Genomic DNA, 19,011 nt, shown 5'->3' on the forward strand with positions numbered 1-19,011 from the left:
CTTCATTCTTAAAAGCTTGCAGCTGTTGAGGTGTTGGTGCCGTAACATTCAGCATCTTTACTGCAACATCTCCTAAAAAAAGACAAAAAGAGAAATATTGTAGTCACAATATAAAGAGAGAATATACAATAATTTGCCAAAAGGTGGAAAATGATTATTTTTGATCATTTAAGATAAAGAGTGCTCACAATATTTAATAAAGTTTTATAACAGAGATACAGATTTATGTTCTTTTTGGAATACAGTAATCCCTCGCTATATCGCGCTTCGCCTTTCGCGGCTTCACTCTATCGCAGATTTTATATGTAAGCATATTTAAATATATATCGCGGATTTTTTGCTGGTTCGCAGATTTCTGCGGACAATGGGTCTTTTAATTTCTGGTACATGCTTCCTCAGTTGGTTTGCCCAGTTGATTTCATACAAGGGACGCTATTGGCAGATGGCTGAGAAGCTACCCAACTTACTTTTCTCTCTCTCTCTTGCGCTGACTTTCTCTGATCCTGATGTAGGGGGATTGAGCAGGGGGGCTGTTCGCACACCTAGACGATAGGGACACTAGTCTAAAAATGCTAAAAGATTATCTTCACGTTACTACCTTCTGTGCAGCTGCTTCCTGAAGCGACATGCTGCACGGTGCTTCGCATACTTAAAAGCTCGAAGGGCACGTATTGATTTTTGATGTTTGTTTTTCTCTGTCTCTCTCTCTCTCTCTGTCTGCTCCTGACGGAGGGGGTGTGAGCTGCCGCCTTCAACAGCTTTGTGCTGCGGTGCTTCGCATACTTAAAAGCCAAACAGCCCTATTGATTTGTTTGCTTTGCTCTCTATCTTTCTGACAGTCTCTGCTCCTGACGCGCACTCCTTTGAAGAGGAAGATATGTTTGCATTCTTTTAATTGTGAGATGGAAATGTCATCTCTGTCTTGTCATGGAGCACAGTTTAAACTTTTGAAAAAGAGACAAATGTTTGTTTGCAGTGTTTGAATAACGTTCCTGTCTCTCTACAACCTCCTGTGTTTCTGCGCAAATCTGTGACCCAAGCATGACAATATAAAAATAACCATATAAACATATGGTTTCTACTTCGCGGATGGCTCTGGAACGCAACCCCCGCGATGGAGGAGGGATTACTGTATACACAATCTATGTCCATGTCAGATTTTGAAATGAAATCGTTCAGTCACCAAACAATGATTTATGTGTGACTAGACTAAAGACTGGAAATAAAATCTGGTTAAAACTGTATGCTAAGAAATCTATACAATAAGCTGAAATATTTTAAAAAGTTGGGCAGTAGTGTTATTGTACGTCTGGCAATTTTACTTTTTATTCTAACTCTTTCCCTTACTGTCAGTACTTGTTAACTACTACCAAGAAAGGAAAGACAGGAAAATAATCAATGGTTATCTCTTTAATACTCTACTATACAGTAGAAAGTTTCCTAGGAGGTTTTAGAAACTACAGTTATACGGATATTAAAACACATTGTAAAATTAATATTTTTTGCTATTTCTGTGATATCAATGATGGCTGTAAGCTTACATCTTTTAAACCTCTAGATATCACAAGACATTTTGATACTGTTCACTGTCAACACTAGAAAGAGCTGGTATGCTTAATAGTCCCACTATACTTGACACCAACATATCATGTGATAATTTTAAATTATAATGAAAAATTTACATAACACCATATTGTATATAGAGGAATATTTCTGACAAAATAAAAAATACAGAAATAAATGTATTGTGAAATTTGACAATAAATTAATAACTTCAAAATTATACACAAGTATAAACTTGTAGCAAACAACTGCACGATCTCTTCAGTGATATTTTTAGTATTACACCGTGAAAATCTGAGGTCCCTGCCTGCTTCAAAATGTTAACAATTATCCTGTGCATAAGAAAACAAAAGTGGACTGTCTGAAAGAGTCCAAATCTCTTCAAATCATGATGAAGTGCTTTGAGAGACTGGTGCTGGGACATACTGAAAAGAATGGTTATGATGGACTGCTGGCTTTTGTTTCACTTCTTGTATATCAAGGTGAAATTCAAAAGACTGAAGATGAAATGTCAATAAAACAATGGACAGCAGATTACAATCGGAAAAATGTGTCGTTTTACTTGTCAGTTCTTAACATTTTGATGATGACTACCTCCCTTTTACTCTTTTTCAAAATAATGCCATTATTTGAGGCACAAGTGGAGATTCAGTGAAGTTTACATATCCCCTCCCTTAAGATAGCCCCAGCCACTTCTTCTATTTTCTTAGAGATTGTAAAGCACTGCAAAGGGTGGTGGAGGTGGCACAGAATATTACTGGCATCAAGCTGCCTTCTGTTCATAACATATACAACACACGCTGGCCTTAGAAACACCTCAGCCATTCTGCAAAGCCATTTTTCTCAGTCTTACTTTCTGGCAAATGGTACTGGAACATTAGTACTTACACCAGAAGATTCAGGGACAGTTTCTACTCACAGGTTGTAATATGGCTGAGCATTCAATTATAAGAATAAATAAAACACTTGTATGTATCACTGTACTAAGCACAGATGACAAAATAAAATCTTTACTAAATAATTAAATGAGGGATGAAATGTATGTATTTTGTTGGTATTTATGTTTTTAATGATTTCTTTATTTACTGACTAAAATAAAACCAATGTAACATTAAACACACTTTGAAATGAAAACTGTCATTACAACCATTAAAGTTTAGAGGGTGGACTCTAGTGAGTACTGCTTTCTGAATGGTGAATCATTTTACGTTGATTTATCATGCCTAATTCCATATGGATATGCAAAAGACGAGGATAAATTAAATAGAACAGCAATTAGAAAAATGCTTAGTACTGCCAATGAAATGGATTCTGCTAAAAATATCACTGACTTCAGAGAGAAATCTGAGGATCTGCAGATTGAAGATCTGAGGATTTGTCAGAAGAAATTGCAAGGATAGCCTCTGACAAAATGGGACTAAGCTACACACCACAAACTCACCCACCCTTGATGCGGTGTTTGAAGTGGGTGGGAACAGTCAAAACTGCTGGTCCGCTACTTTAGAAATTTTCATGTAACCATTCTCTCATTTCTGACACCATTCCTTTACTTTCCATCCCTGATGGTTCATGGAGTGCTGATTGTGCACCTTGCAGTTTTAAGTTTAGCAGTTTGTTTTGCATGTGTATCATTAATGGAGGATACATAAGGGAAAAAAAAATATCAAGTACTAAATTAAATCACATATTGGTAGATTTTTATAATTTAGATGCCTGAGTTCTGATTGGTAACTTTAATATAGGTAAGTGGTTAATTTTTCATTGTATACAACTGTACAATAATCAAGCAGTGTATTGTGAGCATCTGCTTATGAAAATACACTTTCATAGTTGGAAAGAAAAAAAAAAACAGAAGCATGGCAAGAACCAGAGCCAAGCTGCAATACTAAAACAAACCCAGGAATATTTATCACTAGCCAACACCTGCCGTAGCATACGGCGGTGTAAGAATAGGAACGGAAAACGGTGAGAAAGGAATTCAGAAATCAAGAAGAAATAAATACTTCTTGAAAGACGCAGTTGTACATAGGTGTTTTGGTGGAGAAGACAGATAATGAATCGAAAGATCTAACCCTAGAAAAAGCCGCGTACAACTGAGCGTGGCTGAAGACTGGTATCAGGTCTGTGCTCTGGTCTTTGGTATCCGACAGTGCATGTAGAATTTACGGCCAAGCAGGATTACATGTTAAAGAGATAAATAAATCAGGCTTTCAGAATTTACGTACTATGGCCATGGCATCCTGACAGTTTTGTTGTGTGTATCTTGGACTTCCTGGAAATGTGGACGGTAATATGATCATTTTGCCTACACGTACATCGTTATTTTCAGCGTTTGCTTGCAGTGCGTCTGATATTCCTTTGTATTGTTCCACGCGCAGATCTTGTTGATGTAATCTAAGATAGTTGAGACATGCGCCCCCTGTTTTGACATACACATTTACGACGTACTGTTGGAATAGTTTGCCACTGGAGTGCAAAATACTACCGTAACTGTATTCCTCATTGCTAATCTGTATGCGTAAAATTGGCATTGAGTAAGCCTTATTCGCTTGGCAGTTCTTTTATCGGGAAAATGTTGTAAATCTTTGTGCCAGCCAATGTCTCTGTAAGGGAATAAAAGTGGGTAAGCCATAGGATCGCAATTCATATTGAGCGTGGAAATCTGTTTACAGGAGTTGCCTATGGGATAGATGCAAATGTCCCTTTCGGCTGGCGGTTCGCCATCTTCTCCGACAAAAATCGCTGTCACATTGGTGTGACATGTCGGGGCATTGAATCGTCATAAATCCTGCCTAGGGTTTTCCTTGAAAACCATTCGTACAGATGCTGTTGGATTGGACTGAGCGATTTCATGCATGTGTTTGTATGATTTAGCGAAGGGGTTGATGGTTCTGAGCATGGAATCTAGCTGGAGAAGTAAATTTTCGCTGCATGCAGAGTTTGCTTTGTAAGCGTACTTCAGTAGCTTACTCTGTGTCAAAAACATACAACTGTCCATATCCTAGAGAGGTAGAAGTGTTAGCGTATAGTGGAGTGATTTGGTGATAAATTTGGCCGTGTATTTTAAAACAGTATGGTCCGTGGCCAGGAGGTTGAGTTATCTGTGCACCCATGGAAGCAAACGCTACAGAAGAGTTGTATTCTCGAATGTGTTCGCGATAATTTTTAGCTTCTGATGTTTGCTGTGTAAGAAGCTGTTGTAAAGACAAAGTTGGCTCCTGCAAAGGTGGTAAAGCTACTTTACCTTTGTGGCAGCACCTTGAGTACCTGTTGGATGTACAGTATTATGCTCAGCAGGCCAGTATAGTGCATGACAGTGTTTGCACTGCCGGTCTGGAGTCCCAATGTTGTAATCTTGGACGGGAAGACAGGAATTAGGTGAAGTACCACCTGTGGTAACAGGAAGAGGATTATGTGTATGTCTGCTGAGACTGCGTTGGTTTGGAAACATTGCTTTGCAGATGTCACATTGCAAGAGTTGTGAATGAGTTTTGTTGTGTTTAGTCAGACAGTCCTGTGTAGTGAACTTCTTATTGCATTTCTGGCACTCATATAGTTGTTGGGAAGAATGCCGTTTCTTGTGTTTAGCAAGTGAGGTTTGCGTTTGAAAAGTTTTGTTGCAGGAATCACACTGGAAGAATGTGTTACTGGAGTGGGAGTCAGGTAGTTTTTCAGCGGAGTGAATTTTTGTGCGTTTGTGAAGATAGTTCTGCATTGTGAAACGTTTTGTGCAAGTGTGAGACTGAAAATTTGTCGTTGCAGTGAATTTTCTTGTGTTTGGCAAGGCTGGGATTTGCTTTGAAAGGTTTACTACAAATGCTGCAGAGGAAGGTTGTAGCAGTAGATGAAACTGTAGTGTTTTGTGGAAGAGAAGAATGACTGAGGACTGATGTGTTGGTGTTATCAGACATTATATGCTGCTGTGGAGACATGATCGGAATCGGTAGGAGGGCTTCATAGTGGCCACTGTCCAGTTGTCCTGAGTACAGAATGTAAATGAAGAGAGTATTTCCAGAATTGTAAATGCAAGGTGGGATGTTGGGGTTGTGTTTGAAGTAAATGACAATGGTAGCATGGAGAATCTCGGAAAGAGCTTGAATTTCAGCTTCACCACCATAAACTCCAGATGTTGCCATGTATTGATAGTACTCCTGACTTGTTGTGATAACTCAACTTGCATTGGAAAGAACAACAGGAAGAAAGTCTCCAAATCTGTCCCAATGTGGTGCAACGAAATCTACTGCCCTATGTCGTAGTGAGAGTGCATTACCTTCATCAACCGTTTGTGTCAAGAAATAACCCACTGATAGGAACAGGCAGTTGCCGGATCCTGGAATAGAGATGACGTTGTACAAAAACCCGTCGACAGAGAAGATACTGTCGTTCATTTTATAACAAAGGCTTAGGAAACAACCGCCGCATAACAAAAATAGCAAGGTGTATGGGAGGCCGCAGGTAGTGTGGGGAAGGGTTTGGAAGAGGACGAATAGGAATCGTGAAATGCCATGTCGGCTGTGTGTGGGCGGGACCAGTTTTGAAGAGCAGCCGCAGGCAGCGTGGGGAAGGGTTTAGAAGAGGACGAATAGGAATCAAGAAATGCCGTGTCGGCTGCGTGTGGGCGAGACCGGTTTTGAAGAGGAGCCGCAGGCAGCGTGGGGAAGGGTTTGGAAGAGGACAAATAGGAATCGAGAAATGCCGTGTCAGCTGTGTGTGGGCGGGACCGGTTTTGAAGTGGAAGCAGGACGAACCAGAAGAGAAATATATATAAGAGATACCCTCTCTCCGTTCTTCATTCATAGAAAAAGAAAATTCTGAAGGCCACAACAAGGACGACACCATGACAATTGTCCAAAATGATGGATAAAGGAGCATTTCAGTATTTCAAAACTTACAAGTGGCTACTAGTTCATTAAATTTAAAGTGGGATGCAGCATATGTTGGTCACTGAAGTAGCTTGGCATATCTATGAGTCCAGGACCTGACCCTTCACAAGAATGGAAATTGTGTCATATGTCCTGTAGTGGTGCAGACAGTCACAAACTTCATTAAGAAAGAAGATAAATATTCAAAAACATTTAAAAGCACACAAAAAGTTTCAACAGCTCTTCATTAAAAAATAAGAAAAAATACATACGATATGAGTCTGATTATGCTCAGTATGGTTTTTGAGTATTTTTGACATAGCCTTCATAGTTGGTTAATGTTTTATGTTTTAGAGGGGGCAGAGATGGACAGAATGTTGTACATATAAACTGCAGCCTCCACGGGCATCTTTTCTTCATTTCAGACACTAAATTGGAGCCAAAAGAATGGTATTCTTTTTTTTGTTGAAACATTTTATTGAACTGTTCAAAGTATTAGGGAAGAAAGTCATAATATGAATGAGACACTGTATAGCAAAGTCTGTTTAACAGGAGTTTAGAAATAAAAGGATTAATGTGATTAGAATGATATCACACAGGAAATACTAAAGTTTGGAAAGATGAAAAAAGGGAACAGATTTAGACAGTTAAAGTACCATAATTGCTGAATGTTTGAAATAATTTGACTCATGTTACACATTACTCTTTAGTAATATTTTTAACCTTCTAATGATGTAAATATAAAATCTTACAATATCAATTATTACAAACTAAACTTGTTTTACCCGACAAACCAGATTTTAAAAGCATGTTATTACAAAAATAGCTTTTAAGTGTTAGTGTTTATATACAGTATATGCACGAATACACTTGACATGAGCATTCATCGTTTTCATACACACTCTGTACGTTTAGCATTTGTTTGCTCAAAGGTTGATGCTCTTGCTGCTTCCAGAGCAGCTCTTCTTTTCTCCATGCTAGAAGCCCGCTTCTTCTCTTCTTTTGTCAGCATCTTTTCACATTAAAACTGATTAAGTCAGTGTTTGTGTTGCAATTACTTAGTATGTTTTCTTTAATTCTTCACTTAAGCTGGCACTTAAGTCTTCAATCTGCCTCAAGAATGATTTAAGATATGAAGAGGTAGAGGAAGTGATGGCGAAGGTGGTAGGGATGAGAACGCTGCAGGGAGTTGATTATACAATAAAATAAAATAGAAATAAAAAGAGGTCAATCATCACCCCGAAAGTGGACAGTAGACGTCACGTAGTATATGTGTACCAAACTTCAGGTCAATAGGTCAAATGGTTTGTGAGGTACAGGTGATTTAAAATCCTGGACAGACAAACGAACAGCCATGGTAGTGTATTATGTATAAAGATATATTGATATATATATACATATACATACATATATTGTAAGCTTGGGGGCTGATCGCACCCCTACAGATTAAAAAAAAAAGACGCTGAAAGTCTACCTTCACATTGCTCCATTGCTTGCTGGGCTTACTTGCAGCTGATCTATCGCGCGATCCGCACGGTACTACGCTGACTTAAAAGTCCGAACAGCACCTGTCAGTTTTTGATTGATTGTTTGCCTTTCTCTCTCTCTGTCCTTTCCTGCTCCTGACGTGCACTCCTTTGAAGAGGAAGATGTATTTGCATTCATTTAATTGTGAGACAGAACTGTCATCTCCATCTTGTCAAGGAGCATGTTTAAACTTTTGAAAAAGAGACATGTTTGTTTGCAGAGTTTGAATAAAGTTCCTGTCTCTACAACCTCCTGTGTTTCTGTGCAAATCTGTGACCCAAGCGTGACAATATACATACTGTGTGTGTATATATATATATATATATATATATATATATATATATATATATATATATATATATATACACATACATACATACATACATACATACATACATACATATATACATATATACACACACACATACATATATATGTATATATGTATTTTGAGTTGCTGCAATGAAATTTCGGCAAAATGGACTAGCCTGCCTCATCATTTTTTCACTTAGATTTTTGAGGTGTCTTTGAATTCAGCCCTTTGTAGCTTTAGTGTTCCTTTAATTTTTTTGAGCAGTTTACACACACACACACATATATATATATATATATATATATATATATATATATATATATATATATATATATATATATATAAATAAATAAATAAATAAATAAATAAATACAGTGGAACCTCGGTTTACGACCATAATTCGTTCCACAACTCTGGTCGTAAACCGAGTTGGTCGTGAACCGAAGCAATTTCTTCCATAGGATTGTATGTAAATACAATTAATCCGTTCCAGACCGTAGAAACTGTATGTAAATATATACATTTTTTCAGTTTTTAAGCACAAATATAGTTAATTATACCATAGAATGCACAGCGTAATGGTAAACTAAATGTAAAAACATTGAATAACACTGAGAAAACCTTTAACAACAGAGAAAACTAACACTGCAATAGTTCGCGCTATAGTGCTAGGAACCGCTCTCGCTAAAAACACTTTTTTTAATGAGTTTTAAGCACAGGGGAAAAAAGGAACATTTGAAAAATCCGTAATTTAATAAACCACCAAGAAAAGTAACACTGCAACAATGCAGGCTACGAACCGATCACCGGAAACATAACTGAAAACAAAAACAAGCCTTCTCTAACTTATGCGTCCCTCAATCGCTCTGTGTGTGTGTGCGTGCGTCTCTCTTTTGCGAGCCTGGAGCGCTCCTGTGTGTGTGCGCGCGTCTCTCTCCTACCCCCCCCAGCCTGTGTGTGTGTGTGTGCGTGCGTCTCTCTTTTGCGAGCCTGGAGCACCTGTGTGTGTCTCTCTAGCGGCGCGCCTCTCTCTCTCCCCCGCCTGTGTGTGCGTGCGTCTCTCTTTTGCGAGCCTGGAGCGCCTGTGTGTATTGTCACGCTTGGGTCACAGATTTGCACAGAGACACAGGAGGTTGTAGAAAAAAAGGAACTTTATTCAAAGCACTGCAAACAAACATTTGTCTCTTTTCAACAGTTTAAACGTGCTCCATGACAAGTCAGAGATGACAGCTCCGCCAGGAGCACAGATTGTCTGAGAGAGAAAGAAGGAGAAGCAAGCAACCAATTTAACAAACTGAAAGAAGCCCGTGCAGGCTTTTTAAGAAGGCGGAGCACCGCACGAGAGGCATATTACGCGACAGAGCCGGCAAGAAGGGAAAGGAGGAATGTGAAGGTAGTCTGTCCATGTTTCTTAGGGGTTTTCCCAGGGGCGTCTGTATTCTCTGGGGGTGCGATCAGCTTTGCAGCTCACAGTGTGTCTGTCTAGAGCGCTCCTGTGTGTGTGCGCACACGCCTCTCTCGCGCGTGTTCCTGTGTGTGTGTGTGTGTGTGTGTGTGTGTGTACAGCCCTCTGTCTCTTGCGCTGCCTCTCTGTGTGTGTGTGCGCGTGCTCTCTCTCACTCGCTGCACAGGAAATGCACAGGGAGAGAATGAACATCAACAAACCGAAAGGGAACCTGGCTTGTTCGTAAACCGAGTGTTTGGTCGTGAACCGAGGCAAAAGTTTGGCGAACTTTTTGGTCGTAAACCGAGTTGTACGTATACCGAGGCGTTCGTAAACCGAGGTTCCACTGTATATATATATATATATATATATATATATATATAGTTACATAGTTTACTGTCAAATAATGCAAAGAGTACGCGACACGTGTTTCGCCCTTACTTGGGCTCATCAGGCGTATACACTCCACTGCTCCCCTTGCGGGGATCGAACCTCGGACGTCAGCATCAGAGACGAAGCCCCTTTACGTTGCGCCACGGCACGTGGTTCCTTTATTTGACAGCCTGGAGATCGGAGTAATTACATTCACAGCATGCGTAATCTGAAACACAATCCGATTGTATGGGTGGCTACCTAGATATTATATATATACACACACATGCACATACATATATATATATATATATATACATACACACACAAATATACACTAGGGGGCTATGCCCCCTGCTCGCTTCGCTCGACAATCCCCAGGTTTGGCCTTGTGGATATACAATGTAAAGTGTTTGTTTTTTCATGGGAATTATTACATATGCATTATGTTCACTTTTTATTATAAAACTTTCTAAAAAACAATATTAGGAATGAGTGTTTCTTCACGATCGCACTGAATTGTGATTCTTTGTTTGGTCTCACAGCATGATAATGCAATGTATAACTGGGCGTGAGTGAATATCGTTTCTTCGTCTCTTATAAATAAACCGACTTTTTCAAATGTTTGTCCTTGATTTGTTAATTGTCATTGCAAAAGTTATTCTGATGGGAACCTGTAAACGTTTTAATGCGAATGGCATATCAAGATCTCCTTTTTGCCTGAACACTGTTTCGAGTTCATTAAATAAAAATAAGACTTTCTGATAAAACAATCTACTTATGAAAGTGGGAATATCCAGAGCCAATGTAGCCGTTGATGTTGTTCTCAAGAAGTTGCGGATTTCTGACCATTGTGGATTGCACGTCACTGTAATAAAGAAATCGGCCGACCGATAGTTCTGGATATTGCCATTGCATCATGATACAACTGTTGCAATGCTCTTGGACTACCTTGACAAGATGATACTTTACCTATTTTGAATTTGTCTGACCTATTGATATTTGAATTGTGAATGTGATCAATGAGACCTTGCATATGTTCCATTCTAAGTTTAGCGTGATTCGATTTAATATAGAAGAGATGATTAGCTGCGACTTTTAACAGAAATATTGAGTGGGTGTTATTTGTTTTTCTAAATGCGTTTGTTTCATATTGTACGACCATCCTGTTTCACCATCTGGGAAAAGCAAAGGAAAGAGTACAGGGTCGACATGTGGCAATGTATTTGACATACATGACAAATCATGCTTTGCCTTTGGATATACACGAATATCTACTCTGTCTTTGATATCTCTGTTTTTCTGAAGTATTATCGCTGACAATTCGTCACGTGGGTTTATTGTAAATGCAACTGTGATCTTTTGGATTCATATTGACATCTACGATAATTTCTTTGTCCGTGTTTTGCTAATAAGTTTTGTGCGATACTTTTGGATATATGAATTTGTATCCATTATTGGCTGTATAATTTCTATTACATCAGATCGTTTAACTCTTTCGATTCTATATTGCATCGCTTCTCTGTGATCATAAATATACACCTGACCAAAGTGTGCTTTTTTTCTAAATTAAACTTGTCATAGCTATAATTGTTGTGGGAACACAGATTCTCATAGCATATGGTACTTTTCCCTGATGGCAACACGAATTAGACGATCTACAAGTCTCGGACGTAAATGGTACAGCCTTACAATATCTACATACTTCTGACATATCACCTATGTCCATATATTCAATCTCTTTTTGCTGTTCCGCTATTTCATCTAGTAATAAATTCCGTTTGTTGCCGCGAATGCGATCTGTACTCTGTGTTGTTTGACACCGTGGAATTGTAGTACTGACATATTTTTTAACTTGCTCTGCGTGTGTATCGTGCCAAGGTTCGTTTTGAGGCTTTCGAATTCCACTGCAGTCATAATCTGTAACCTGCTCTGCATGTGTATGTTTGGACTTGCCTTTGTTTTTTTATTTCTGTTACTGTTAGTATATGTATATTTTATTTTGCATTCAGGAAAATGGCATAATATTGTTCACTTCAATAACGGACTGACTGGGATTCCTGTTTTTGCAGTGACACTGAAAGGTATTGAGTGTTGTAAAAGTTCAATGGTATTGCTTTTAAATAAAGACCTTCTGGTAACATGACACTGCTATCATATGGAATATTTAGTGATTATTTTCCTTGTTTTTAAACTAATGAGCTTTCATTTAACACTAGAATTACCAGAGCCTACGAGAACACTCGTAAATCTGTCCCACCTTAAATCCTTTCTCACCTCTCCGTCAGTGTCTTTTGTCCTGTAAATGTGTCGATAAGCAGCAGGCAGCCTGATATCCCATCCCCCCACCCACCGCTGCAGTTCATTTCGCAAAGAAGTTTCTCAATGCTCAGTGTTTATCTTCGAGTGAAGTGCTGGAGCTTTATAGGGTAAAATAGTACATCATCATTTGCAATACATGCATTTCATGTGTGTTCCATGTCAACAACAATCTATGTAAAAACGTAGTTAACACAGAAACGTTTTTCATGTGTTAGAAATAATTGAAAAAATGTAGACATGAAATGTATAATGTGTGAAGCCTGAAATACAAATATGAAACAAAACACTTTCACAAAAGGTACAAGTATAACAAAACAAGTGCACTTTTATTCAAGAATTTAACCGAAGAAAAAAGAAACCAGGTTATGGTAGGCGGTTGATACGACAGCTTGCGTGGTGCAATGCTAGGAACTGCTGCCTTCCAATCAAGAGGTCACGGTTTCGATATCAGCTGCTTCCCAAATGTACCATTTTCAGTAGTGAGCTGCTCTTACTGTTAATATCATACAATAAAAACATACATTTGATTTGCGTCTGTAAATTTATAGTTAAAGTTAGCGGGGTTTTTTTCAGTTTTATTCTCTCACTCACATTCAAGATCCCACACCCCCCCCCCCCCCCCAAATCCCCCAGATCTGAAGCTGTTTTCAGATAAAGACCTGGTATAACAAGCAAACTGGTTTTGTTATACTCCCCTCTATATTTGAAAACCATGTCAGATCTTGTGCGCGAACAAGACTGGGACTGGGAAAACTGTGGACGTGGACGTGAGTGGTGTACATGACTAAGAATGACTGTGGATGTGAATTTTTTATTATTCAGTTTTATTCTTGAGTGTTCCTGCTCACGCTAATTTAGTATGCACCTTCTGATCCATGATGTCAAAATGATGGTATATATGACATTTGGAATAATTCATTTTATGACCTGTATTGTACATTTCGGAAAACGTTGTTGCACTAATGCAGCATTATATTCATTTGCATACCTTCATGCGGTTGTGGTTAGTGACCGCGTTTGTTTTTTTTTTCCGATCTTGGCCAGTGTCCACATGTTGCTGCATGTTGGTATTTCTTTTGAACTCCAGGAGATGCAGAGGACAGAATAGTATAGAGAGGTCAGTTCCATGCTATATACAATCATCAGTGTCAAATGTTAACAGTTCCCATACACACCCAAGGACCGTCTTTACGACATGTGTATAAGGTGTGAAGCCTGAAGTCCAAATATCAAATAAACACTTTCACAAAAAGTACAAGTATAAGAAAACAAGCGCGCTTTTATTCAAGAATATAACCGAAGAAAAAAGAAAGCAGGTTACGGCAGGCGGTTGATGCGACAGCTTGCGTGGTGCAATGCTAAGAACTGCTGACTCCCAATCAAGAGCTTCTGGGTTCGATGCTGGCAGATTCTCAAGTTTACCGTTTTGAGTAGAGAGCTGCTCTTATTGTTAATATTATACAATAAAAACATACATTTGATTTGCATCTGTAACAGCCACTGTAAATTTATAGTGCTTGTCAAAGTTAGCGTTTTTTTATTCAGTTTAATTCTCTCAGTCCGCATTCACGCTTGCCCCGATCTGACACTGCTGTTTTCAAATAAAGACGAGCTATAACAGAGGTGAACTCAGATCAGAGAAAGAGAACAGAAGCCCTCCCCGCAAGAAACGTCCACTCACATATAAGAACAACGCAGCTTCACCAGGCGTGAAGGCGAAAGATGGCACAGGATTTGGATACAGGACGAGGTCTGGCGTCATCCTGCCAATCACCTGTCCTTCAAAGAAACAGCACGGCTTACAAAGCTCACCAACATATCGTGCAAACTTCTGTTTGTGATTATCTGATGGTCTTTACATAAACAACATTTATATGTTACTTATATAAAAGCCAGATCGAATGTTACTTATCTTGATTTGTTTACTTATCTTCCTACAGCGTAAAGTCACAAGTAGACTGCAGAGCTTCCTCTGTTTGATTGACAAGGGCATGCTCACAAATTACACATGTAATGCCACGAAAAATACCTGCTGACACTTTAGTACATGAGCAATGGTACGAGAATGCAGTTAGACTTTTTTTGGGCACATACACCACGCTAGTGTAGTGCTGTTTCTTTGAAGGACAGGTGATTGGTAGGATGATGCCGGACCTCATCCTGTATCCAAACTGTGCCTTTACGCCTGGTGCAGCTGTGTTGTTCTTATATGTGAGTGGACATTTCTTGCGGGGAGGGCTCTGTTCTCTTTCTCCGATCTGAGTTCACCTCTGTTATAGCTTGTCTTTATCTGAAAACAGCAGTGTCAGATCGGGGCAAGCGTGAACGCAACTGAGAGAATAAAACCGGAAAAAAAAAAAAAAAAAAAACTGTTAACCTTTACAAGTACAATACATATACACCATCTATTACAGACTCAAATCAAATGTATGGTTTTATTGTATAATAGTAACAATAAGAACAGCTCACTACTCAAAACGTTATTTTGGGAGACGTAAGGGCTTGAACCCAGGACCTTCTGAATTGGAGTCAGTAGCTCTAACCAGTGTACTACCCAAGCAGTCAGGATAACCAGCAACACTAACCTGATTTCTTTTTCTTCGGTTATAGTCTTGGTAAAAAAGCACATTTGTTCTGTTATACTTGTATCTTTTGTGAAAGTGCTTATTTGATATTTGGACTTCAGTCTTCACACATTATACACTTCATGTCTACATTTTGTCGTTAGTACTAAAACATGGAAAAAGTTTGTCTTTTAGGTATGTGTTCAACATTTCTGTCATCCTACACTTACACAGATCTTTGTAGACACGGAACACACGTGAAATGTATGTGTTCCGAATAACAATATATTTTTTAGCCTAGGTACCTGACTCACTGATAAACAAGGCTTCAGTTGGGAGAGGTTTTTGCAGTTTCTCCGGCGGTGGGCGGGCGATGGTATAGCAGGCTGCTTGCTGCTTATCGACACATTTACAAGACAAAAGATGCTGAATGGAGACGTGCGAGTGGATTTAAGGTGGGCCGGATTTACGAGTTTTCTCATAAGCTTTGGTAATTCTAGTATTAAGAATCTTTTACATGTCATTAAACATACCTCTAGATATCTCTGTTCAATTGTATGTCCCAGGTATGTAAATGTTCTTAACTTCCTCTGTGTTTTCTAGATTAATTGTGATCCTTGGCACTGTACCATTTCTTTGTACCAACATGCTCTTTGTCTTCTTCACGTTCACACAAAATTATATTTCCACTTCATAAATATACGAAATCTCCAGCAATTCAATTTCTGTTGTCAACACAATGTCTTCAGTTTGTACTAAGTAATTAAAAACAACTCCACCAATCCTTACTCCTTTGCTATTAAAGATACAGTACTTTCTGTATATAAATTGAACAGATGAAGTGAAAGAACTCATCTCTGCTGAAGTCATGCCAAAATCCAAATTTCTGGGCATAAACTATCATCTATTTGAATGACTTCAATGAAGACTATGAACTAATCATACACATTTTGAATCAATATCCAATTGTTGTAACCAGTTTATCATTTGTATCTGATCAACTGCTTTCTGGTAGTCAATGAAACCTTTACACACATCTTTACCCTGACCAATGCTGTTCTTAAACTGAAGCCTTCTCTTCTTGCTTTGAGTTTATTTCTTTTTCAATTTTACATTAGTTTCTCTTAGAATATCTTTATCTCATCGGACTTACGGTTCTGTAATCTGAACAGGTTGATGTCTTTGTTTTTTAGGTAATCTTATAAAAACTCATCTAATCTCTGATGGTATATATATCTAATTTCATGAACTAAATTACATACATTATATGGACCAAAGTACTGGGACATCTGACCATTATAACAATAGGCACTTTAATGAAATTGCATTCAAATACATAGACTTTAATATGGAGTTGGTCCGCCCTTTGCAACTGTAACAACTTCAACTATTCTTGGAAGGCTTTCCACAGGATTTTTGAGTGTTTCTGTCGGAATTTGTGCCCATTCATTCTATACAGCATTTATAATTAGATACCTGATTGAATAAAAAAAAATTATTGTGTCAGGGTTACTGTCATATTTTTGTATAAAACTTCAACCCCAGTCCTGGAGCACTACTGTGATTGCAGGTTTTCATTCTAACCCTTTCCTTAATTAGGTACCATTTTTTTTTAAAGATTCCATAACTGAATTGCTTCATTGTTCCCTTAAATGTCACTGAAACAGAACTGAAGTGATGTGAAGTGATCCAACAGATGACCTATCAAGTCAGGGCTTCAAACTCCAACCAGTTTCTTAATTAGGAGTCAATTCCTGTTGTTTATTCAGTCCGTAGTTTAATGTCATGGCTTGTTGGTGATCTCACTCTGCTAGAGCAGAGATTTCCAAAACTGTTGATCTTCTTTTTTTCCTAAGAAAACCACTAAAATGTTTTGTGGACCCGAGCAGAAAAACATTGCTGAGACCTTCCCCTTTCTCTATTATCAGATACTGGACAATGGATACAGGTTGCTGTTCATGTATTGGCTTGTTTTAGATCTCATTACTGCTTGTCTGTTAATTAAGCAAAAAAGAAACAATTAATGATTCTGAGTCTTAAATAGCAAGCCAACTGAAATTAAGGAAGAGTGTTAATTAGCAGCAAAAACTGGTCATTAATTAAGGAAAGGGTTTGAATGAAAATCTGCAGCCACAGTACCACTCCTGGACACAGAGTTGGAGACTCCTGCTATAAACAATACAGAAGTGCATTTTTGATTTTGCTGTTTTAAACTATATTCTTGTGTGATCCATGAAAAGTGTTTTGATTGTTTGTCTGTTAAAGGGCAGCTACAAAAAAGAAAGTACATGGCAATAAGGAACTTACAATAATGAGTATCTCTAAAACAAAAAAATAAACATGTGGGTTTTAGGCACAGAATCTCATGAATAGCCTAAAGACTTATCAGTGTCTGTAGTGACTGTACTAATGAGAGCGATTACTGTGCCTATGCCTGGTTGGTCTCTGCCTTGACAACATTACTGCAAGAACATGTTTCAATTCCTCACAAGAGTCAGAAAATACATTAGTAGGTGAGTAACAAGTGAATTGCAAGGTATTTTAAAATTAAAAGCCCAGGGGTGCAGAAATAAAGTAAACGCCTTCTTTTTTAATGTGACATAGTTTTACACACCGCGTACAAATTTAGATCAACATTGGTTCTCATTCAGGTCAAACTCTGTAAAATGATATAAATTGCTGTGTACTATATTTATACATACAGCATCACTAAACAATCTGTTTGAGCATATTTTATAGTGTCTAGAAAGAATACCTTAAACGTTTCTATCTTGTATTAATTTTTTTTTGCATTAATAAGTGAGTTGTTTCTTTTTTTTGAGTAAGTGTTTTTTCTATTGCCTGTGTAAGGTACTGTTTAATTTAGTGAGCTAGCATGCTATGATGACAGGGCAGTGGCCTTCTGTTTTTGCACATGTATTGATCTTCAATGCAGTCTATACAGGTAATAAGGTAATCTTAATTTTTATGAGCAAACTTTTGTCTTATGGTTGTATCAATTCACAGAACGAGGACATGTTTTTTTACTGCCATGCCTTGTATTTATATTAGAGGACACAAAGGCACAGTGGCTACCATTGCAACTGCTCAAATCCAGTGTTCTCTGTTTGAATCCCTCACTCAATTTCTGTTGTATGGAACCAGTATATTTCCTCTATTGTTTGCATGGGATTTTAATCAACTACAAGATTTAAAGAGTGAGCAGGTTTTTAAATCTTAATTAATTACCTGCTTTGGATTTTGCCAGATATAGATTAATGCACCAAAATAACGTTTTTATGCTTGGTTTTGACTAATTTTCCTTTAAAAACTAAGATTGAAAAAACATTTTTGGCCAGTTTCTGTTTTTAAATACATAAAACAATCAACTTATAAAAACAGGGTAATGTGTGAATGTGAAATGAGAAACTAAATCCAAATGTACTTACCATGCCATTTTCCTTTGTAAACAGTTCCAAAGGAACCAGAACCAATCCTCTGACCCATATTGATTTGCCCATCTGGAATTTCCCAGTCATCACTTGAATCTCTTCTACCAAGTGTTTTCTAAATCCGGAAAAAAAAAAAAAAAAACCACTGTTACCAGCTGGTAAATTTAGATCTAAGCATCAATCTCTCTGTTCATTTACTTAAATACTGATTTACTTAAAAACAGGACAGTTACTATAAAAATGGAAGACATACTTTTATTTTAAACAATACTTTGAAGAACCTGCAAACTTTGGAAAATTCAGTCACACCTCCTAGTATTGCCTGACTGATTCCATATCTTAAAAAGAAAGGTGATAATAACAAGGTGGTATGAACTATTGGGATACTTTTTTATAAAATTAAAAATGGAACAAAGGCCTTCCTCCTTTTAGATCACTGTGTGTGGAACTGAGCAGACAGAAGCTGAGAAGATCTAGAGAATTGTACTGCAAGAATATTTCTGATATCAAAACAAGAAAAGGCTATTAAACTGTCTTCAAAATTGAAAACTCTAACCAAACTCAAAGTAAAACACAAACCAATAAATTCTTTTTCCTTAAACTCCACCAAAAA

The 19,011-nt window shown here is 37.9% G+C and overlaps 1 protein-coding gene across 1 annotated transcript in view; it reads right to left on the minus strand.

Moving 5' to 3' along the window:
- Positions 1 to 19,011, minus strand: part of braf (B-Raf proto-oncogene, serine/threonine kinase) — a 319,102-nt gene that overhangs the window by 113,369 nt on the left and 186,722 nt on the right. The window contains exons 11-12 of the mRNA XM_028805204.2: positions 18,396 to 18,513; positions 1 to 72 (exon numbers count right to left, since the gene is read on the minus strand). The exon at positions 1 to 72 is cut by the window's left edge and continues 13 nt beyond it. Of these exons, the coding sequence (XP_028661037.1) occupies positions 1 to 72; positions 18,396 to 18,513 (190 nt within the window). The remainder of the gene's footprint in view (positions 73 to 18,395; positions 18,514 to 19,011) is intronic.

This window comes from Erpetoichthys calabaricus, chromosome 1 (assembly GCF_900747795.2).
Source record: "Erpetoichthys calabaricus chromosome 1, fErpCal1.3, whole genome shotgun sequence".
Taxonomy (NCBI): Eukaryota; Metazoa; Chordata; class Cladistia; order Polypteriformes; family Polypteridae; genus Erpetoichthys; species Erpetoichthys calabaricus.